At 44.1% G+C, this 24,116-nt stretch overlaps 1 protein-coding gene across 3 annotated transcripts; it reads right to left on the reverse strand.

Annotated features, from left to right (window-relative positions):
• Positions 1-552: 552 nt before the first annotated feature.
• On the reverse strand, positions 553-12,115 carry tcf20 (transcription factor 20). Of its 3 annotated transcripts, none has more exons than XM_054607488.1 (5): positions 4,705-12,115; positions 4,506-4,599; positions 4,290-4,339; positions 4,017-4,117; positions 553-2,133 (listed from the first exon to the last, which is right to left on the reverse strand). In XM_054607488.1, the coding sequence occupies exons 1-4, from the start codon at positions 11,812-11,814 to the stop codon at positions 4,058-4,060; spliced, it is 7,314 nt and encodes a 2,437-aa protein (XP_054463463.1). In that variant the 5' UTR covers positions 11,815-12,115; the 3' UTR covers positions 553-2,133; positions 4,017-4,057. The 3 variants fall into 3 exon arrangements, with proteins under 3 accessions (XP_054463463.1, XP_054463461.1, XP_054463462.1); XM_054607486.1 differs by having other exon boundaries at positions 553-2,128; positions 4,276-4,339; XM_054607487.1 differs by having other exon boundaries at positions 4,276-4,339.
• Positions 12,116-24,116: the final 12,001 nt, after the last annotated feature.

Consider the following 24,116-nt stretch of genomic DNA (forward strand, 5'->3'; position numbering starts at 1 on the left):
CCGATCATATAAATGCCACTATGATGTTTAAAATGTCTGCTTTCATCTTTCATGGCCATTGCATTTCAACACCTATTTCAACTTTTACCAAAGCTTAATCAGATATTTTGGTTTCCATTTTTACATCTAAGCTGCTCTAGTTTCTTTAAGAAAAATTCTTCACTGTATGAAAAAAGTTTTCCAGACACAGATTGACAGAAACAGAATTGACCTGGTAGACCAGTTTCTACACTCAATAAGTTGCATTCTTAACCCTTCTTCTAAGACAGTCTGACAGAGTCAGAATGGGGTTATGCACTCCACTCAAACTGAAAAGGCAGAAAGAAGAAAAAAGAGAGACAGAAATAGGGACAGAGATAGCTTATGTGCATATGTGCTACAGAAAGACGATTGAGATTACATGTGTAAGAAAAAATGTAGAGTGCGGCAGTGAATTTGGAAAAGGTGTGAAAGAAAAAGGGGCAAAAATAAGGTTGGATAAAAATGAAACAGTGCAACAAAATTGACAAAATAAATCCCAGAAATAATTAGAGGAGCTTACTTGAAGCATTTTTTTTTTTAAGTGTATTCATAATTCATATACATATTGACAGGTTTCTAATACAGCATGGTTCTGATAGTGTAACTGTCTTCTTCTCAGTTTGACTTTTTTTTTTTTTTTTTTTTTACAAGAATAACAATAAAAAATGATAAAGACAACACCATGTACGACTCACTTTTAAAATTTTATGGCAATGCTTCTTTAGAATGGATTTTGCATCTCCCGATCGAAACGCTGCTGTGTCACGCATAACGAAACCATTCAGAAGTACTTGGTAAGGCTAACTCCTCATTGGCCAGTACGGTTGGCCAATCACAGCCGTTCATATGACACCTTCTCCGAAGTTTCTAGTTCACCAAAAATGTTTTTCATCACTGTACGGCGTGTCAGTCAAATGTAAATTCCCATGTAGATCGTGTTAACTTGTGCACCCAGTACACAGCTCCATGACGATGAAAACTCCTCTGTGTCCTCGTGTTCATCTTCCTCCTGTCAGCACGTTCAAAGATGGCGGACACGCATTAGTCCATAGTGTTATCCCCTCCTCTGTCCTTCTCTTTGCACATTAGGAACATTTGTACTTGAAAAATAAGATTGTGTCCATCGGAATTTTTTTTTCATGAATACTATCTGTACCGTAAAAACCCCAGTGATGAAAAATAAGAACACTTTTCAAAAGGACCAAAATGGAATCAAAGACCCAGATATCGGCATTTTTTTCAGTTTCTCTCTCTCTCTCTCACTCTCACACCCACACACACACACACACACACACACACACACACACACATGACTTTTGAAAGGCAACAGATGTCCGTTCTCCAAGGCAATAATGTCTTTGTGGCAAACTCGACCCTGACATTCCAGACATCACTCTGGCTCCTCCCTCTCCAGGAATGAAAAAAAAAAAAAGGAAATCGAATTCATGTGTTGACAGAATATAAAGTGAAATACATCCATTTCATTTCATGAGTAAATACTGACAAGGATACAAAATGATAATGAGGACTAAAATAATAATCGTGGTCATCCTAATATCATAAGATAAAATACTACTTGTGAGAGGATATTTAAATTCTCTCCGTTTCTTTTCTGGATTTGACACCCAGCTTGCTCCCAAAACACCTCTGCAAAGCAACCAAAAAAATACCGTAAAAAAAAAAGATAATGATAATACAGATGATGATAAACAAGAGTTTTACACTTTGAGGGTGTCTGAGGAAAATCAAAGTAAGCCTAGAGAGGAAGTTTGTTTCTTTTGTTCTCTACAAAAAAAGTTCCTTTAGTTCCATCATCAGTCTTGACGTCTCATTTTTTCATCTTTTACTTGTAGCTCCACTCCGCTCTGTTGCATGTTCATGTTTTTTTCTTTTTCTGCTTTGAAGTAAAGAGCAACAGTTCTCTTAGAAAAAAAGAAAAAAAAAAGTTTTCTTTTTCTCCATTGTCTTACATGTAAATAATGCTGATTCCCGTTGAGAAATTGTACATTCCCTTTTGTTGATCTCTGTCACGGATGCCAGTCCTGTCCTTTCACATTTCGGACTGCTTCACAAACAAGTCCAGCTTCTCAGTCTTCTATTGACCAAACTAACCTTGGAAAGGGAACACAAACAAACTGAGGTTAGTATGATCAACAAGGACCCACAGATTTTGTTTCAAAGAATGAACTGCTTTCACAATTAGCACAATTTCTTTAATGGGGATGAACTCTTTTAGAAATCTTTTGAAGTGAACCATTAGGCAGATAAGCACAGGTTGTGTTACTATTGCTAGACAGTCCTTTATTGAACATCTGAAGCACTGACAGACTCCACATTATTTAAATGTGTTTGCGCAGGTTGAGGCATAAAACCCAAATCTCTCTGAAACTGAAAAAAATATATATTTCAATAGAACATATCAATGCCTAATTGAGCAAAAGGAATATATTTGCACAAAATGTGATGACGTAAGCTGGAAAAGTTACTTAAATCTTAGCAAACCATTAGCAATGGAAGAAAAAAGAAAAAGAAAAGGGGAGATACATGTGTCTTTAGTTACCATGAGGACAGGCTGATTGGAAGTGAGGGGGAGGAAGTGAGAGGGAGTGACAGGCAGCAGTAGAGCCACTGAGGTGAGGTGAGGAGGAGTGTGAGAGCAGGAGGATTTTTTTTTCTTCTAATAAGCAGCCAACAAAGAGAAGAGTAAGTATTGCATTTACTGTGTGAAATTAAATTGTCGGACTAGAAAAGGTATAAACAGCCCTGAGGCGATAAATTGGTGCCCATTCACTGAAGGTCCATTAATGAGAAACCAGTCTCCAGACAAATAATGTATCTGTGGGGATGTGGGGTTTTATACTAGCGAGTTGGCTGCAGAACAGCATTACATTACATGTTAACACCCAATAAGAGAAGTTTGTTTTCCAGTCTATACAATTTTATATGAATTAAGGTTGGGCAATGTAGAAATTCCCCCACTATTGCTTTAAGAAACACAAAGATCTATGAAATTATCATCCAAAAAAAAAAGATGAAAAGAGAGACGCACTTGGGTTAGATATAAATACATGTATCCATGAACTGGAGACGCATATGTTACGAAATAAACACACAAAGTGGCCACAATGTATAGGATGTAAGCGCTATTATATTTAAGGCCATGCTGTGATAAATAAATTATTTAAATTATTGCAAAAGAAGATGTTTTTCCTGCTTAGTTAAGTTAACATTTTCATTGTTGTCCAAAACTGTTTAATCTCCTGCATGCTCCGATATTAACTGGGTGGTCTAGCAGCAATCTAGCAGTTCCAGTTTACAAAACCACTTTAAAACAAATCAGAAATATGCCAGCATGTTATTTCTTTTTCATATGCTACAACAATGCCGTGAAGCAAAGAGAAAAAAAGAGATAAACTGAACATAGCGCAAAAACAGTCGATGCATAATTAAATATCGCTCTGTTATTGTAGACATATGAATGCACCAGGTTCACACAAGTATTTCCATTCAATTTTTTGAAAGGAAGAAATAATGATAATAAAGCATTTTCCTTGTAGTCTGGTGTTCCAATGACTCAATGATCTTCGTCGCAGAATTTCATTTAGAGGTGCTGAAACTTTAATGTTTTGTGTTGTAAATAACTTCCCTACTATTATTTTTTCTGTTGGCCCTTTCTGAAGTTTATTTCTGCTATTTTTGATCAGGTCCTCGTAAAGGGTGCTCCTACTTCAGCCACTTATCCTAGTCATCGGTTATTTGTTCTCAATATTATGACCAGTGCTCTCTATGAATGCAGGTCAGAGGAGCTGATCAGATGAGACGTTGGTTCTGAATTGAAATGGTTTCAATACTCATTTGTCTGCTTTCTTGCCTGCTCTGTAATTCACTCTGAGAGCAACACACTTGGACACATAGACACACACACATATGTAACATGCTGCAGACACACGCACAAATACAGGTACACAAACACACATAACCAAGTCTTAACTTACAGCTCCCAGACTCCTGTGTCTCTTCTTCTTCTGCGGTTCTCTCAGCCTCTCTCTGACTGCTCCAGGTACACTGACTTGGCTGGCCGGATGCTCTGGGTAAACTGAGTGGAGGAGGGAGGAGGGGTGAGAGAGAGAGAAAGAGAGAGAGAGAAAAACAGAAAGATTGTCGGGGTTAGAGGAAGAGATGTGTGACTGGGTGGTGAGGATGTAGAATGACCATGAAAAAAATAAGAGTGAATCACACAAAACGAGGACCAACCTCTCCTTCTTTACCTTGTGCTTCGGACACCGCAGTGAGAAGTTGTCTTCGTTCAGAGAGCAATCTGGAAGAGGGACATGGACTATTAGTATAATACAGATATCACCACACAAAGCTCTTGGATTAAAAAACAATATTAGGGTTTTAAACATGCACAAACATCCATTATTGGGAAACTGTATTTTAGGTGAACTCACTTCCTAGAGCCTGTAATTAAAGCATCCACTCACCTGCTTCAATAGCGCACAGGTAATGGTAGCGGAGTGTACAGCCTTTGCTGTAGCAGCCCAGGGTTGAGCCAACCATCTCACAGTACGAGCAGCACTGAGCAGAGACGGATAGAAACAGTAACAGTCAACATCAGAAATAAATTACAAAGCGGACATATCCCAAAACAAAACAGATTGGACATATAAAGAGGACACTTACTGTTTCTCTGGCGCCATCTAGTGCCTCCTGCAGGCCATACAGTCTCCCGTTGACAAGATACACCCCACTGGTCCACACTATGCATCCTTCATGGACCCACAGCTCCTCTGGGTCCATGGGCATCTGAGGGAGCTGGGCGAGTTGGGCCAAGGGTCCCAGGGAGTCCAGGGCGGGCGGAGGGGGCTGGAAGGGCAAGGAGGCCTTACTGTTGGATGGCACCATTCTGGGGGAATCCTCACTGGATTTGTGCCTCCTTTTGAAGCGGGGGTGTGAGGTCAGCTTTCTGTGCTGGGGTCGCTGTTGAGCTTCGTCTGTTGGCTGCTGCAGCTGCTGCTGGATTTGCGGCTGTTGCTTGTCCATATCAAGGTCTGGCTCTCTCTTAAGCGTCGGGATAGGCCGGATGTCTAGATTCATGTCCCAGGTCAGAGACGTTGTTTTACTGGTGTAGTACGAGGAGGACGAAGAGGACGAAGAGGAGGAGGAAAATGAGGCGGGGTTACTGAACTTGCCGGTCATTTGCATCATCATTTCCTCTCCACCAGCTGTTGGTGCCGCTCTGACTCTAGTGGTGAGAGGTACTGGGTTTGAATCTAGGCTGATGGCATAGTCGGGCTCAGGTGGGGGCTTGATAAACTGAGCATCTTGTGTTTGTGTGTCTTGGTTGGTGCACAGAGCATTTGAGCTCATGTCTGAGGTTGGTCCCGTTTTGTTTGTGCCTGTGGTCGTTTGACATTGTCGGACCTGGGGCTGGTTCTTGGGGAGCTTTGCGGCATATTCAGCTGGATAGAAAGGCCCATAGAGATCTCCGAGATGTTTGTAATTTGCCCATTTCTGACACAGGCAGCAGAGCAGGCGGCCAGAGTGATTGGTCTCTGTAATCACGGGGCCTGAAACAATAAAGCCAGATGAAGGGAGTGCTTTTCCCGACTGAAGTGTAGTCTCCACCTCGTCGGTGTCCCTTTTCTCCGATTCTCTGTCTCTCCTAGATAACTGGGAGGTCAGAGCTGAGGTCAGGGGAGAATCAATCTCACCGTTAACAATGGTGCACACTGCCCCGATCTCTGGTACTTTGTTCTCCACATGTATGTGCGGAAAAAACGGGCCCTTTCTATTTGGATCCACAATTACTCTATTTGTGCCCTGGCTCCCTCCTCCCCCTAAAGGTGTATCTGGGTCGTCTTTGTCCATCGATGGTGCCGTCGGTGCTGCTCCTCTCCTTCTCCTCCTCTGTCGTCCTCTTGCCTCCAGCGACACATCCGCATCTTTTCCACCTCTGCGTCTCCTTCGCACCGGTTTGACTTCAACCTCTGGCTGTGTGTCCTCGCTCTCAACATCCACTTTCACTATCTGGGTTAAAATGGGCGGGGTCAGTGGGGGAGTGTTTTTATTGTCGGTCAGAGGGTCTGATGCAGGGGGTGGTGTGCTGCTCGTTGTCTGCACCAACGGCGGGGTTGTGGCACCAGCTGTAGTTGGCTCTAGTGGGGCTGGGGGTTCGCTCTGAGTTGTGCCCTGGGCCTGTTCTTGGGGCTGACCCTGCCCCGGTGTTTGGGCTTGGTTCTGGGCCCTTTTTTGTTTATTCACACTTCCTACTGGCCTCCCCTTCTTTTTGCCAGATGGGAAATAGCCTTTAGGCACTGAACTGTCTTGTAGCTTAGAATCTTGTGGCGACATGCTGGACCTACTAGAGGACATCTGATGTTGCCTATTCAGCATGTGTCCTTGACCCTGGTTATGGTGGGGTGGGGTGCCATAGTAGTCACTGCCAGGATAATCATCAAATCCAATGCCAGACTCTTGAAGTTTCTGCCGAAGAAGGTTAGCCGCCGACTGCTCTCCTCTTCTTGTCTCAAGCTGCTGGTAAGTGTTGGTGAAATGTTGAATGTCGGACAGGGCTGATGAAGATGGAGGTGGGGAACCCTGGACTGGGCGAGGAAGCGGTGGAGGAGGGGGTAAAGGTCCAAGCAAAGCAAAATCCTCCTTGTCACCAGATGCCGATGAAACAGTGGATCCTAATCCAAAGTCAAAGTCTTGTTTTAGGGTTTGGGACGTCTGATGAGGATCACATGGGTAGGCAGACGGAGGTAAAGGCCCGGTCTCATCAACTCCTCTGAAGGAAATCAAGTCGTTTAATGAATGACTGTCATCCATGTAACTATCATCCCCTCCTGCAACCCTACGGAAATGTGCCAAGTCTTGGTCCTGTGAATCATTAAACGGTGGTATTTCTGAGTGGGAGAAGCCTGGGTAATGATTTGACTCATCATCAACATGGCCTGGTGGCTTTTTTAGATTTGGTGTGATTTTCTGGACTATTGCCTCCAGTTTCAAACCTCGTCCTTTCCTGGGAGGCACAGCCCTGGCATTACCACTTGATGGAGATAGAGGTTGTAAATAGGTATTATCTCCAGGAAGAGGGGAAGAGAGCCTGGGACATGGGATATCTGAACTGGATGAGTCATCTTCATTGTGATGGCTAGACTCAGACTGAGCCCCAGGGGAGTGATGTGAATTTGTGGCAGCTCTCTGCTGAGACGCATCCTGGAGTTGCCTTTTGGCGGGAATAGGAGAGATAAAAGAACGAACCCTCCTTCGCAATATGAGCGGATTTGTGTCTCCAGAACCCCCGGCTTTAGTCTGACGCTGCACCTGTGGCTGTGTGGAGTTCATCTCAGCAGAGGGCTTAGTGATGCTGGGTGGAGGAGGTGGGCAGGGATGTTTGACTTCCTCTGCGACTCCTCTTGGGACCTCAGGTTCAGCAGCATTCAGGCCATGAGTCATTTGTGGTGGAATGGGGACGTGTGAAGCTAGAGGAGCAGAAAGAGGGAGCGGAGGAGGCGGTTGTGTTCTGTAGAAGGAGTCTCCCTCTATCATCCTAGCGCCTTCTCTTCCAGAGTGTGTCGACTCCCACATTTTCAAATCAAAGAAAGCGCTTTGATGATGGAGTGAAGTTTTGGTTGCGTGTAGCTCACCAGGCATTTCAGTTTGTGAGATAATCCTCTGCCTCGGCTCTGATTGGCTGACCTTATGTCTTCCTGGAGAAGAACCAGGATGCATCATCATCTCCTTTGATGGCCTGTTCATTGCTTTTACCCAGTCATTCATGTCATGAGGGACATGAGGGGGCCCACGAGGGTGAGGATACATTTGAAGCTTATTGGTGGACTGTGCCTGGGGGGATAAATTGTGGTACGGATGGTGGGAGGGAAAATGGGGGTTACTGCGTGGTATCATATTCCCATCTCTTGTATCTCCAAATCGATATCCAGGAAAACTGCTGCCACTGCCAGTTGACAAATCAACACCATGAAGATAGGACTGATGCCTTGAAGGTGAAGATAAAGGGTTGGAGCTCAAAGAATGAGAAGGCAAGGGTGTAATATCAACATTCCCTCGCCTATAGGGGTCAGCATTCATCACAGCAGATGAGTGAACAGACTTGGAATGATACTCCATATCAGCATCACTGCCATGGTTATCAGTCTGTAAATTTGCGTTCTCTGAGCCAGCCTCTCTTGATGCCGTTTCCATTTTCACCACTTGTTTCTCTCCAATATCCTTTTTACTCAGATCACTGGCTGCTGCTGGAGAGGAAAATGGCTGTTGAATCACAGAGGCTCCAGTCTGACTTTTCTCCCGCTCTCTCTCTCTGTCACTTTCCCTGTCCCTCTCTGGTGTGCCGCGTTGGTTTGGCGACACATCACATATGACAGAGCGCCGCTCTGATGGGGCTAATATGGAGCCTGATGATTTTTGAGACTCAGTTTGACTATTGCCGCCTGTTAGCGGCTCTGGCTCTTGCAAAAGGAGCTCCTGCACAGCAGAGGACGGGGTGGACACATTAGCTAAGGCTTTTCTCTGTGGTAGGGAATAATCAGCTAAGTTTATATGTTTTGTTGGGGGTTGCTGAGTCCCCGCCGCCTGTGTTAAATGGCTCTGGGACATGCCCATGTCATTTTTCTCAGCATTTTGCATTATCTTAGTAATAGACATTTCTGATTTGGACTGAGCATCTGTGGGGAAACTAGGCTCCGTTCCATGCCTCTGGTTTGGATGTGGAGGCTTTCCAGTGCTCCCCATTTGTCCAGAATGAGCCGAAGCCTCAGATATGCCGTACGGGTGTCTGGTTTGAAACTGTTGTTGTACTTGGAGATGGGCCGGAAAGGCCTGCTCTGGTCTGCTATAACGTCTATCTAAATTGTAACCTTGAAGAACCTCTTGTAAAAGGCTTGGGAATTGCTGCAAATTATCCTCATGACCTTTAGCCCCTGCTCCTTGCCCTCTCTTTACCAAAGCCTCTGCTACAGAACCAGCATCTTTTGGATGAACAGGGCTGTAACCAGCCTGTGATTGTTGATACCCTAAGTATCTGGAATTTGATTCCATTACACTCGCCGGGCCAGCCCTCCCTCTGCTTTTCATTGTCAAATCTGAGCCATATGTTGATTCTGGGTAGACATATTTATGCGGTCCAGACTGGGGAGGATTTTGAGGCCGTCCAAAATTAGATTTTTGGTGAAGGGAGGAATATAAACTCAGATCTACACCTTCCTCCCCATTATGGCTGCTCGACTCTCTTAAGAAAGAGTGTTTCTCTTCTATGCAGTTGCCTTGGGGATGCTTGCTTTTTTCAGTGTGACTTCCCTCAGACCGAGCTGAAACAATCACACCAACACTGCTGGCACTCTGGTGCTCCTCAGATTCTTGCTTTTCTCCCCTCTCATTATTGTGTAATCTGGATGCAGTGTGCAACCGGTTTTCTTTGTCCTGACAATTTTGTGAATTGACTTCTCCAACTCGCTGCGTTTGGCTACGGACTTTCTCTGTTTTGTCAGCTGAGCCTTCACTTTCCTTTTTGATGACCTCATTTTTTATTTCTGTCGTCCTCCTATGGCCACCTCTGTGGTCATTGTATGTGAGACCAGGCTCTGACACACAATTTGGCTGCAGAGGAGGATTACTGGAGGAGGTGGATGATGGGGATGAGGAAACTGGAGGTGTTGAATGTGAAATTGGGCCAGTCTCTGATGACTGACATCCAAAGGATGGAGATAATGAAGAGGGAATGCGTGCTTCATTTGCTTTTGTTTCTGAAACATTTGGTTCTTTTGACGGTGAATGTGAGGCAATTCTTTTAACAGCTGATGCTTGCCCAGTCTGTGTTTGACTCTGAGAGGGAGGGTGATAGCCAGTTGGTTCAGAGCCACTACTAGCACCACTCATCTGCCTCACTCTCCCATGTTCCCCTTCAGAAAACTGCTCTTCACGCTCCACCTTGGTCCCTGATGAGCCTCCAACTGACATCAGTGAGGAGTCTTCATCAGCACCAGCATCTAAACTGGCGCCATCACCAATCCCTGGTGCACTTCCATCTTTAACGGTGCTAGTGCTTGAGGCTGCACTTGCATTTCGACTTCTTGGTTGTGATGGGGGCGCCCCATGCGTTGCCTGTTGCATCTGCCCCACATCCTTTCCCTTCTTCTGTGAAAGCACTGAGTCGGTGAGGAGCATGTGCTGAATTGTGTTTGGCAAATTGGCTACTTGCGAGCTCAAGGCATTAAGACTATTCAGGCCAGCATCCTGCATTTTGTCAAGTGGAGAGCATGAATAAATAGAGGAGCTTTCCTCTCGAGATCCTACTCCTGTGCCTAAACCCAATTTGTTTCGGCCCGTCGGAGGATGACTGCTCCCTCCAACTGCACTCATGCTGTGAGCTTTATGACTGCCACTGCTACCACAACTACTGATGCTGCTATTTGAGTTGGGTGTGGGACTTAATTGTGGCATGGTCTGCAGTAATCTACCTTGACCATGGCTGCTACGGGGGTTTGACGAAGGAGGATGCGAAGGACCATGACCTGAGGGGTTTGCATGTACCTCTGAGACGCCCATCAAAGGTGAAGGAGAGGAGCTACAACTGGGGGAATGCACTGCAGAGGCAGCAGGTGAGGGGTTGGATATCGGGCTAAAGTTTTGGTTAATTTGGGTTTGTTGAGCATTGGGATGCATTGGGGATTTGGCTATTTCATGAGATGCTGTTTGAGGTATACTGGGATTGGAGGCTTGATGATGTTTAGCATATACAGAGCCTGGAGGCGGGCCCTGGTGCTGCATCTTGAGAGAGTTGTCATAGCCTACCCCTAAATTGTGCTGCGAGTTGCGGTGCTGGAGGGCGGCTTGCTTGTGAAGTGAAAGTGTCTGTTGGGAATATCCAGGATAATTTGAAGCATGGTAGCTTTGCTGAACATTCTCCATTGGCCCAACATTGTTAGCAGCAACTGAACTGGAGAGAGAGTTTGAACTAGCGTTGACACTGGGAGAACTGTTGACTTTGGGATCGAACCCCACGCTAGCAGCCCCGTCGAGATATCTCTGTGGAGGAGGGCTGTACATTCCCGATGACCCTGTGGATGCTCCACCCTGTGGGGAGTAGTGTGGGTACTGAGGGGTCATTCTGTGCCCAGAGTGTGGATAGTTCCTATGCTGCTGTCCATGGTGGACAGCTGGGAAGGTTTGTCCAAGCTGGCGGTGCTGCATCTGAGAACCAGGCACTGACTGCATTGCAGCATTCTGACTCATATTGTACTGATGAGAAGGAGAGAACGCTCCAGCACCGGCACCTCCACCCGAACCAGCACCGGAGCCATAGTCTACTGGATATGGTGACATCAGGCCAGAGGCTGGGGCAGAACCAGATCCAGAATGCCGGTACTGGTGAGGTATATGTCCATCAATGTTAGGGTACCCAAACCCTGCCCCATAAGCCATGCCCCCCCTTCTGTGCCTGTCCTTTCCACCCATTGAGAAATAATAATCCATGGCGTCCTTCCTGTAGGGGTTGTTAGTGTTGGCGCTGTGAATGTTACCCTGTGTCGGCGATGCCTCCACAGCACCTCTGTTTCTAGCACTGTAAGCAAGCATGTGGCTGGCTTGACTGGGGTGGTGATGGCCTCTGTGCAGGCTCTGCTGTTGCATCCCTGCGTAATCATCTGTCATCCTTGGGGAAATCTGGGGGTCTGCTGGCTGAGGGGGATAGGGAGTTCCCCCTCCACCCCTCCCACTAAACCCCGGGGGGAGCGAAGAGGGAACCGGACTATTGGAAAAATTCTGCATTGTTTTTTCCAAGTCTGGATTAAAAACGGAAATAACTGTCAGTATCTATACCAGGGAATGCTTCTGATCACAAACTGGAAGGCTTACGGCAGTAACCATAAATGACAAAGAAAAGACAGTCTAGGGCTTGGTAGTAAATCAAGGAAATGCTTTGAAAAACCCAAATAGTTCAAGCTGAGGAATATATATCGCAGATGTTATGATCACTTTTTTGTAACAGAAAGTAGGTAGTGAGGTTGAACAGACAATGGTTGTATAAATTTATGAAAAAGGCCAAATGGTAAAAGTCTTACTTCTTCAATGCGATGATGATATGGTTATTTTCACATTTGTGTTAAAAAAAAGGTTCACTTTATAGCTGGGTCTTAAAAAATTGAACTTTCAAAGAAAAAGAAAAAAGAAATATGTAGTGAAGCAGGATCTACTGCAGAAAAATCCAAGATTAAAACTGTGCAGTCACTCTCATGAAGCTGAAGCAGTTTGGCACCGAGCAGGCAATGATATCACGTCTGACACACCACCATGTGAGATGTTCAACCTCAAATGTCTTTACATGTATACTCTCTGCTATTATAACAGCTCAAGCAAACAGAGCTATGTTGGGATTGAATTGTGGTCCAAAAGCATCTTGTGCAAATAAACAAAAAAAAATCTCAATAAAACTATTGAGAACGTGTTCCGTCACGACAATCCTTCAGTCCGTCAATATGTTTGCCAGGACCTGACTCACACCTGCGTGAGAGCGAAATGGCAGAAACTTGAATCAAGAGGTCTGAATACAGACCCTCACTTAACACTCCCAGAGGCAAACACTCCATTGATATTTTCACCAGCTCGTGGATGCAGAGTGTAATACTTTTTGAGAAGTTCTTTTTCTTGGTCATTCCCTTTCAAATACTGTTTTTTTAGTTTTTTGCTACGGCATGCATTCATTCGGACTGTAGAAGTCTTTGGTCCCTATTCAGTGATCGTTCTTTCCTTGACTGTGTTCAGATTCTTCTCGGTGCTCTCTTGTATCTTCAGCATGTAGCTGTCTTACCTTTGTTTCATTATGTCAACCATCATTTAACTCTACCTAGTTCCATGGCAACAATTTTCCAAAAGGAGGGTAATCCATTTATTCCGCCTCAAGTTCAGTTAAATCCAGGACCTGTTTTTCTGTTTTCTCTTCAGTATTTCCATGCAGATAAGTTCTGTTTCCAGGAGTTGCTCACCAGAAGCCTTTGCAACTCTGCAAACACAAAAGATGAATCAAAATAGTTAGCACACAAAAATGAAAATGTATCATTTATATACTATACCTTTTGCTACATGTCTGTAATTAAATAGTTATAAAGAAGAATATACTGCGCTCATTTGATAGCAATAAAAAGCCTCTTTGGGTTAGTTTAATATTCTGTTTGAGTATTCTTTTTAACAATCTCATTTGAACAAATCAGTAGTAAATTACGACATATTTATCAATGCAACTACAAACTAAATTAATTTAATTAGTTTTGAGCCCGTGCACTGAAAAAGTCAGTGTTGCTCTAGGATCATAAATTGTGGATTAAATCAGCATTTCCAATAAGTGGACTTATTTTTTAGCATTAAAATCACCCACTTCAATCAGAAATGTTTTAACCAAACCAACAATAATGTTAGCATTGCTTCCTTGTTGCACACGCTGTCCACTCAACTTACAAAGGCTTGCTGGCCTCATATCAACACTCCCATTTTAATATGCACCGGGAGTACAGCCTTTACTGTTGTTTAAGCTTTAACAAAACATGCCTAAGCTGTCTCTTCTGACTGATAACAAACAGGGTTGCTGAAGAGAAAAATGGGTGAGCGGCAGCATGCAATTAAGGCAACAAAGTAACACGGACAAGGTCACAAACACTACTTCACATGTAAACAAACAAGCCTGTGTAGCCAAGACAGAGGCAGCCTCTGTAAAATGCGACTAAAGACCATTAACAGTATTGTATTTAACAGGCTTTAATGATTAAGGGTGATAATTAAAGGCATGACGACATCTTTATAGGTCAGCACCCGCAATTGCAGCGGGTGACACAAGCCTCTATTGTACACTGTAAAATGGTTAATGGGCCCCAACACAAGTTTGGGCGACTTTATTCAAGTGTCGACTTACACTGAGCCACACAATAACAATGCCTTGCTGTTGATGATTACAACTATTAGTCTATGGGTAGCTGGTGTTACTTGTTGGTCAATCTCATCATTGGTGTGAATATATAATACTTGCTATTTTCACCCTTGTAATGTTTTTTTTGCACAGAGAAAGTGATGAGCAGTTGGATGGAGATGGGGGGGAAACAGAACCAGGAGGTTTACAAAAAACAAATGAGTCCTTCCTTGTAGCACTTATTGCACTCGTATTAGTTGCTGCACTTATTGAATTTGTATTTGTTTACTGCACTTATCCTATTCGTAGTAGTTTGTAGCACTTAATATATTCGGATTAGTCTGTTGCAATTATTGTTTTCGTAGTAATTTGCCTCTGCACTATACTTTTGCTCTGGTTTATGCTTTAAGATGCTTGTTTAAGAAAGGAGATGCACTTATGACTTCTGGTGACTAGTAGTTCTCTTGAATACCTATGTTGAATACACTTCCTGTAAGTCGCTTTGGATAAAAGCGTCTGCTAAATGACTGTAATGTAATGTAATGTAATGTAATGTAATGTATTTGAGTGAAACATATTGCATGCAGGTCTCTGTCCAGGTGACACATCTAAGGGTCTGAGCTGGTGGGTTGATGCAGTTTAAAAAATTGGACAGGTTAGCACACCATCCGTCTATAAGCCCTTACCTTGATTACTAATTAATCACAGCAGCTCACTGGGCACAGCATCAATCACAACAGAACAGTTAATTAATACATTAACACAAACTGGCTCGATGCAGTCTGTCAGCCAGTCGATCAGTTGCATAGCAGTCTAATTGTTAAGAGCATACGCAATGTTATCTCCAGACTGTGTGTTTTATATCCTAATGGTTTTATCGTCTGTGACGCTGGCTTTTGCACGATTACCTTAGTAGCTACATTAGCCAGTAGCAAAGGTATACGCATTACAATTAGCCTGTTAGCTTAGCTTTAGCTAGGATGCCGATTTAATAAGCGTTCCAGCCGCATACGTCGGGCTGCTAGCTAACATACAACCAGCAAGTTAGCTTTCCTAGCAAGCCAGCTAATTTGCGTTGATTACATTATCACAGAACGATAGTTGCAGCGGGCTAACAGCAGCTAGGTAGCTACAACAGAGATGATTAGGTGCAGATGTTTCCCTCCTCAGACATCCAGAGGGAGGAAACGGGCTAGCTAGCATAAATAACGAACACTGGCAACAGCCCCGGTGTGGGTACCGCATCAGAGACCCAGGCTGCCGTTAAACACAGCTAATGAGCTAGCTAACACTGTGATGCATACCTGGAGCAACACAAGGCCCCTCGGAGGGTGAAAGGCTGTTTCTGTCCCCGGTCTTGAGTCGACCGCTCCGCCGCTTTTCCCCTCACCCGTTACAGTCCAGACAACCCCGACCAGCGGCGGCGAAGTCGGGGTGGAGGGGTGGGGTGGGGGCCCCGTCACGACGCTCCGATCCCGGGCCTTTATGTCCGATTTCCTCCGTTTTTCCGTTTCTTTTGTCCTCACCTCCACAAAAAAAAAAAAAAAAAAAAAAGATGCGAGTGGAGCACAGTCGGGGTGTCTGTGGGTCCCGTTCTCCCCCCACCCTCCCCTCTTGTTCCCTCTTCCACCTATCTGACACTCAAATCAAACACCTCGCCGTCTCAGCAGCCTCCACTAACGCATGCAGATCTCCCACAACGTCAGTTTCCGTCACTGAGTCGCATTCGCATGCCTGAACCAGGAGCTCGACCTATTCGTTTCCCTGTTAGACTACTGTTTTTTTTCTTCTTCTTCTTGCAACAGAAAGACCGCCTTGAAAATGCATACACACTCATATTCCTCCACCACCACCCACCCCCTCCTCCCTCATCTCTCTCCATCACATCCCTCCACCTCCCCTCCCTCTCTGAAGCCTTTGGCTTTTCCTACTGCTTTTTCCACCTATTTCTACCATAACATCTAAGATTATAGTGGTATTGCAAATGCAGTTTTTATTTTATTTTTTTTGCATGCAAGTGCTCAGGGATTCAGAACAGACTCCTTTGTTCTTGTTTCATCTCCAGTGGAAAAATGAATTAGGGTAGCCTAATGAAGGCACCAGGGTACAAAGGCAATATGGAGAGGAGACAGGGCTGAATGGAACGGTAGGTTATGTCTGAAATGAATAAGTCAATAACAGATAAAAGACAATTTGGGAGCAAATAGGTATGCCTGCGTTGGAGGGAGATGCCAATGCAATGGTTGGAGCTTGTTCAGTTCATTGTGGTCTCTTACTGCTGAAGCGCAGACCCATTGTACACACAGTGCAGCTGTATTGTTGTTATTCCACAAAGAGAAAAAGCCACTTAAATCATTATTACAATATCCAGCCGTTGGTTAATGTTTGACTCGACACGCTCAGAACATCATCATGATGGGATGACAATGGAGGTGCTACAAAACGGAATCCTTTTCCCATTAAATTTATTGTGTTGTCTCTGCCTGAGCTTATCTGCTCTCACACAGGGCCAGCGAGTGCAGCGCAGAACCCGCTCACACTCTGCTACCATCATAATGATGTGCCCTATGCCCCCCATCCATGGTGCTGCACTTTTAATGTACTGCAGAGTGTCATACATGCACACACACACACACACACACACACACACACACACACACACACACACACACACACACACACACACACACACACATACAATGAAACCACACAAGTACGTACAAAGACAACACACTGCAACATCACAAACAAACAGTCAGCAGGCACATCCGTATGAGGTCTCTCACTTAGCCTGTCGATCACAAGAGTAAAATCTCAGTTTCTAAACAACAGTTCAATACATTTCATCCCCTTGCAGATGCACGTCTATTTCTATCATAGTTGCCATAGCAACTGCATCACAGAGCCTTAACTGTGGATAATTTTTTTAGGCTACGTATCTACACTTGCTTTTCTCACATGTGCGATTTCATGCAGACCCTCTTGTTTGTCGGCACAAATGCTCAGCCCTGAATCAAGCAGTTGTGTTCTTGTATTGCCACTGAGTTGATGGAGAGAGCTGAGAGGCGAGATAAAGGGCATTGATACTCTGGGCCAGCAAGTCAGCCAGCCAGGCCTATCCAATCAACAGAAGCGCCTGCTGGGATACACACAGACTCTCTCCATCACCGACAAGGGCACAAAATCTTCTACAGAGGAGGCTCAAAGCACACGGCTGTAAAGAAAGCGAAAGGTTTTGAACACCCTTAACGCCATCCACATGTTTCTTACGCATACACATATAAAACATGCACACACAGTCCTACAGATCCGTCCATGTTTCAATCTGCAGATATGTTTTGAAAATGTGTACAAATAGGGACGGATTTTGAAAATTCAAAACAAGGCACTAGAAGATGTATTTAAATCGTCCATGTATATATTTATATTAATGTCAGTATATATGTTTCATGCCTCAAAAAGCTTCCTTTTTAGGTGAAGTTGAATAGCGCCTGTGTTGGTTTTGTTGCCTAATTTTCATTGGCATTGGTTTTCAATTTAAAATGATGATTAATGTGACATGCATTTCATGTCACTGTATTGTCATTACAGGGAACATCTCAAGGCTGTAATGCTAACGGTTAATAATGTCACAACTTGTCCCCCAGCACTGTATCTGCTCAAAGGAACAGTTGAATTGTTACAGATCCTTGAATAAATATGAGTCCTAAACAATATGTCCACTACATTATGTATAAGACCTTCACATTTACAAAGTCCAACATAACCCAGCTAGGTGAATATATCGCACTGCTTTTCAATTTTGACAACATCTACTTGTGCACTGAGCAGCTAAAGCGAATATGAAAGCCTTCACAGATAAATGAAACACATTGCCCTTGTTCCATGAGAACTAAGTGAGGACATTTTGCATCAATGTGCAAACATCTACATAGAATTAATTTCAACGCGTTCAATGTGTCTGCTTTTTCTACGCAGGCTATTTGGACGTTTCTTGTGCAAGTGAACGGGCAGTTGGAACTCAGCTGGAGCATCCCTCTGTAACCTGAGCGCATGGGGAGAGGAACGGAGGATAAGTGCCTGCATTGCTTGATCACCGCTTTCCCCGTGAATACAATCCACTCTCAGGTGTCATTTTGATGTGAAGGTGTGAGGCTAGTTAGAGGGTTCTTTCTTTCTGCCGCTGGATACCGCCTGCGGATATAATCACCAATAATGACTCAGTTTTCAGTGCTGAAGTTTTGCTTACATTTGTAACAATCACTTATTTCAAATGAAGACGGTCACTATGGCAAATGGCCATTTAAAAAAAGGTGGTATATTATGTTAGGTCTTTCTGAGTTTTATTTTTGCAATATATATATATATTTATAAATATAACCATATATAGATTATGGATTACACCAGCAATCACAACAGCAGTGATTTGTAGTTTCCTTGATGACCACATGGAGTCAGAGTCATACAACAAACATGCGGCTGGGCTCTGATGCTCAGAAACTGGCCTTGCGTTACAGCAGCAGACTGAATAAGATGGGAAAAAAACTCTTATTACTTACTTATTTTGTCTGAAATCCCAGTTCATCAATCCCCTTTGAAGTGTATGCTTCTAAAGTTGCGCTTTGGTACAATTTCACAGTCTTTGATCATTTTCCATCTGGAGTGTCCCACAATACCACAATTAGTGTCCCACAGACATTAGGTATTATATCAGCAGAGAGGCACAGCTTTGATAGTACGTTGGTTGAAAACATGATTTTGAAGACACGGACGGATGAGATCGTGAACTTTGATTTCTGCTCGGTGTGGTGCCTCTTTTACGATCTGGCTGAAACTCTCCTAGATCAAAGAGCATGACGCAGAACAGTTGAAATAGACTTCCAACAGCTCCGAATCTAAATCTGTGACCTTAACAGAGGCCGATGATGCAAAGATGGATTTTCTCAAAGGGAAATGAGAGGTACCTTATCATTATTCCCTCTGTCCACCGCTCTAAAAGTGACTGTTCCCATCGAACAAGGGATGTTTACAAAATCTAGAAATAAATAGCATAAAAAAGTACACAGCAGGGCTCCTACAGAGACATTAATACTCACTTCTGTGTGAGATTTTTGCTTCTTCACCAAACACTGAACTCCAGCAGGGGGCGCTCTCTCCCCTAATGTCCTTCTCGCAGCTCTTCTCACATAACCCTCTCCCACACTGAGGCTGGCTGCCACACTCTCCTCGTCTCCTAGCAACCGCAGAAACCCTGCCTCCAATCACTACGGATACCGGGAGGGTTGGAGGGAGGGAGGGTGTGAAAGAGGCAGAGGGATGGAGAAGAGGAAGAGGAGGAGGAGGAGGATGAGAGACTGGTTAGGCTTCAGAATCCCGAACAGCAAAAAACTGAAAGTATGCAGAGGTAAAAATAAAAGGGCGATGCAAGGGTTCCAGAGGTGGAGCATGTTGGGTGGGGGGGGAGAGGTGAAGTACAGAGCCAAGGTTCTCAGGGACACATTGAGATCATAATTCAAATCAGGCGTAGTGCAGAATGTGACGCGGAGGAGAGTGATGCACCAATTAAGCCTGTTTGTCTTGAGGGTCCCCTCTCCGTAGCCTCCACAGCTCACGGTCCTTCCTCCCCCCCCTGTCCTCCCCACTCTCACCCACCTTCTCCCGCAGACCCCATTCAACTTGATGGCGCCATCATCATCTCTGCCCTGTCCTTGCGACTCGCGGTGGGGCCCCTGTGCTTTATCACTCCACTCCTCCTCCGGGGGGTCCGTCCTCTTCTCCCCGGTGATCTATGTTTCCCCTAACACGCATGTACACATGGAGACACATGCAGAGACTACAACGTGCCTACATTGCATCATACAGTTTATGATTGCATCACACACAAGTAACATATCATGTACAGCCAGAGATGCCACATAAAAGCCCATGCGACATTCTGTGTACATGTCACGCAGGCAGACCACAAAGAAAACGCACTTCTCTCACACACACACACACATACACACACACACACACCTACACATGCTCGTTACTCCCAGTCACACAACCCAGTCCCCCCCCCACGTGGACAGGGTTTAGTCAGAAAGACATTTGAGCCAAAGCTGTAACAGTTAATAGGGTACTTTAAAAAACAAAATGACATGAAACTGTAAATTTAAACAGATCATACGCAGCAGCTTGTAATATGATTGCACGTTTATGTTTCTTTCTCTGCTGGCAAGATTATGTATGTGCGGTGCAGTGTGGGCTTGTAGAAATATAAATATTTAACATTGCCAGCCTGTTGCTTCTTGTGATTACTGTACATTTAATGCAACATTTAATTCAACCTCAGCTGGAGAACCTCTGTGCAGCAATAATACGTTTTTGCATATGTGATCTAAAGTACAAAATAGTACTGAAATACATTTATCACATCCATAAATCTCAATAACAACAATATGAAGAAGTAACGATACGCTATATGATATAATGTTGATATGAACTCGTACAACACCATTCATTTCTAAGCACATCCTGTGCCTCCACAGCATCAGACAAATACATCGTCCTTTGAAGAGATCTGTTCCATGAAGAGCGGCGTGTTAATATAATACGTTGCAAAACTTTAACTCTGAAGAGACGAAGGATGGAGAGGGAGGAGGGAAGGAGAGAGAGCGGGAGGGGGAGAACATGTGTATGTACGCCTCTGTATGTGTGTTGGTGTGTGTGTGTGTGTGCGAGAGGGATTGATAAAGAAAGAGAGAAAACGCTGGCTGCTGTTGCCTGGGCAACCATCTCTCTTTCTCTCTCTCTCTCTCTCTCCCTCTCCTCTTTAACCCTTTCTCCTCAGCACTTCCTTTTCACCTTCTGTCTTTTACCATCGCAGCGATCTCTCACTTGTTGATGTCCTATCACTCCATCTGTCCCTCGCTTTATCTCCATGCAGCTCTCTGCTCTCCGTCTCTCTCCATCTCTCTCTTTCTCTCAAACACACAATGATTGATTCGTGAGCTGCTCGGTCTCATCTTCATCCTGATTACTCACCCTCACGTCGGGACACACCTGTCGTTTTGTCTGCACACATATGCTTTGTTAACACTGAATCATTGTGTGCTCGAGAACAGTAACGATTTGTGCTGAACTGTGTTAAGTATCAGGAAGTCATTGCTTCACCGCAGGTGTTATTGACGACTTGAAAACTTTAACACATGGGGGCAACAACACGACAGTAAAGCTGTTAACTAGCCTGAAGGAGTAAATGCTTTTATATTTGAAACATTGAGCAAATGTTTAGTTTCAATGGTCTGTATGGCACATCATTATCTGTAAAACTGTCATGTTTAAACTCTTCTTTTTGTAGGGATTAAATAAACACAGACAGGCTTGCTGTGTCCACCTGTTTCCAGTCGTTATGCTAAGCTAAGCTAACCGGATGCAGCTTCATATTAAGCGTTAACCAGTGGACTTGATCTTCTCATCTAACTTCAAAACAAGAAAGCGAGTAAGTGTATTTCACAAAATGTAAGTATTCCTTTAGAGTCAGCCTTCCCTTATCCCCACCCAGTCAAAAACTAACCAAACAAAAATCCACAAATGAATTAAAGCGGGGGTTTGGGTTAGGGCAACTTTGGAGAAATGTGCAAGAGTAAGCTACATTTTGAAAGTATCTGACCCCCAAAGTTCCCAGCCCCTCCCTTCAGGCCTCCCTCCAAAGCCACTCCCTAAAAAGAATGAACTATCGCTGATAGTATCCAACTACCTCAATGAGTGCATGGGCATTCTGGACGTATGAAATGATTGGACGGGTTTATTACAGTCCTGCGACAGCCAAGAAACAGATTTTTTCTCTTTTTTTGTGAGAGCATTTGATTTATTGATTTGAGGGCTAGGCAATATATTCATTTTTTGTTGATATCGTTAAATGAGATAAGATTTTAGATATTGTAATACGGAATTAGTGTTGTCATTTCCTGGTTTTAAAGGCTGGGTTCCTCTAAGGGGATGTAACTTTAGCAGACTATTCTATTATTTGCCTTTACCCTCTTGGTAATTATATCCACATTACTGATAATTTATCAAAAAGGCTCTTTGTGTAATTATTTTGTAAAATCACAACACTAGGTCAACACTAAAATATGGCCCAATATCGATATCCAGGTATTTGGTCAAAAATATTGTGAAATTTAATTTTCTCCATATTGCCTAGCCCTAATGGATTGCTGTCAGAATGTAACAACAGATATACAAAAAAAAAAAACATTTCTAAACTAAATTGCCTACGCTAGCTTAAAAGTTCACTCATGTGTCATATGATATGACCGGCGTCTACTGGTGCAAAACAGGACATTTAGAGGTCAGGAAAAGAAAGCGCAGTGCCAACCTCAACTCTTGCCAAATTCAAGGATTTACTGTGTCGGTTTTTCGAATGCTGCATCATGAAAAAAGCTTCCACTACTATGAGCCACGATTCTATACGCCTCGTGTGTTGATCACATGCAGTCTCATTACACTGCATACATCATGAATGCTGGTGCGCTGACTGTCCAGCTGCTGTGTGAAATCAGTGGCTGATGTTCCTCCACAAGGAGCTCAATGTCTACACCCACACACACAAACACACACACACATACACAATCACATAAAGTGTCCAGCCAAATCAAATATCAAGGAACAGTTTGTTCACAGTGTGCGGAGCTGAGCGTAATCAGCACGCGCCAAGTGCCTTCCATTGTACCAAATGTGCGAATGAAGTCGAAATGCATTAATGGTACGTAACAATATTACTATAAATAATATACTTTATATTTCATCGCTGCCTCAGACACTTCTCCCCTCTGGTTTTGGACATAATATATCCTGTTGCTAGGTAACTGTTAATTGTTAAAATGCAGGTACTTCATAAAGAGGCAGAAAGAGAAGGGACAGGGATGGAAGAAAAGGAGAGAGCAGGAGAGTGACAGAGCAGTGCTGCATACTGGTGTGACACAAACACACACACACTCACACACACACACGCACACACACACACACACACACACACACACACACACACACACACACACACACACACTAACACATAAAAAGCTGTGAAATATTCTGCAAACAAATGAGTCTTCTAAGGTCACAAGTTTCAAGGATAAAGTGAGTTGAATCATTGAAGGTGACGCTTGCTTTATTGGACTTAAGAAGTGGAAGTACTGTAGCCCCTCTGTCATCTGTCCTTTTCTACCCCTCTGCTTCTCCCTCCATCCTGCTTCCCTCTCTCATTCTCCATAATCCAGTGAACTCTCCTCCATAACTCACAGGCCCCTCTTTCTTTTATTACCGCGATGCCCCACCACCTCTCCCTCTCCATCCTAATAACTCAAGCTGACGCACAATATAAGGGGGCACTGGAGAGAGTAAAAGTGGGATAAAGAGAGTGAAAGAGAGAAGGGGGGGAGAGCGAAGTAGGGTTGCAAAAAAGGACAGAAGGAAGGGAGACAGTCTCAGTGTTATAGAGTAAGGTGGGAGACAGGAGAATAGGGAGGAGTGACAGGCAGTGAGAGGGTGAGAGGCAGATAGAGAGCATGGTTGATCCTCTGGCTGGCTGCTGAATTAGAGGTTTCCATGGTTCCAGCCTTCAGATACACTCATGTCGGACTTCTGTTCAGACTGTCCAGCTCTATGAACCAGAAAAAAACAAACTGTATTTCATTCAGCCAAACAGCGACAGCGGCAAAATAACAAAACACACTGTAGTGCAGTTATCGATATTTCCCATTAAAGGTGGTGTGCAAACCCACATGTGCATCTCTTACTAATATATCTTGTCCTTTCCCCCCCACTCGCACCTCCCTCCCTCCATCAATAATTGAATAAGTCTCGCCCGCCAGTGTGACTGAAAAATTAATGTGAGCTAGGAGTGAGGGGATGATGGATGAGGAGGTGGGTGTCACCATAGCTGGGTGGGGGACAGGGTGGGCGGCTGGGTGCTGGTATGGAGGTGAGAGCAGGTCGGATATTTAGCATACAGAGTGGAAGCTAAGCTAGTTAGCTGTAGTGTTGTAGCCTCGCTCCCAGCGTGTATTACATTGATCAACACTGCAGAGCCGGACTGTGTTTTGCTAGTTTTCTCTTGTCGGCAAGTCGACCATCATGTCACTGAACTTCCAGGTTCATGGCGGACAACTATTTCCTAACTATGGTCTTT

This window comes from Anoplopoma fimbria, chromosome 11 (genome assembly GCF_027596085.1).
Source record: "Anoplopoma fimbria isolate UVic2021 breed Golden Eagle Sablefish chromosome 11, Afim_UVic_2022, whole genome shotgun sequence".
Lineage (NCBI taxonomy): Eukaryota > Metazoa > Chordata > Actinopteri > Perciformes > Anoplopomatidae > Anoplopoma > Anoplopoma fimbria.

Bases quoted from the DNA above. Each gene is read 5' to 3' on its own strand.
- tcf20 (XM_054607486.1), bottom strand. From the start codon at position 11,814: ATGCAGAATTTTTCCAATAGTCCGGTTCCCTCTTCGCTCCCCCCGGGG. The intron at 4,118-4,275 runs GTTGGTCCTCGT...TCCTCCACTCAG, and splicing joins CACAAGGTAAAGAAGGAGAG to TTTACCCAGAGCATCCGGCC. The intron at 2,129-4,016 runs GTAAGTTAAGAC...TTCCAAGGTTAG, and splicing joins GACACAGGAGTCTGGGAGCT to TTTGGTCAATAGAAGACTGA.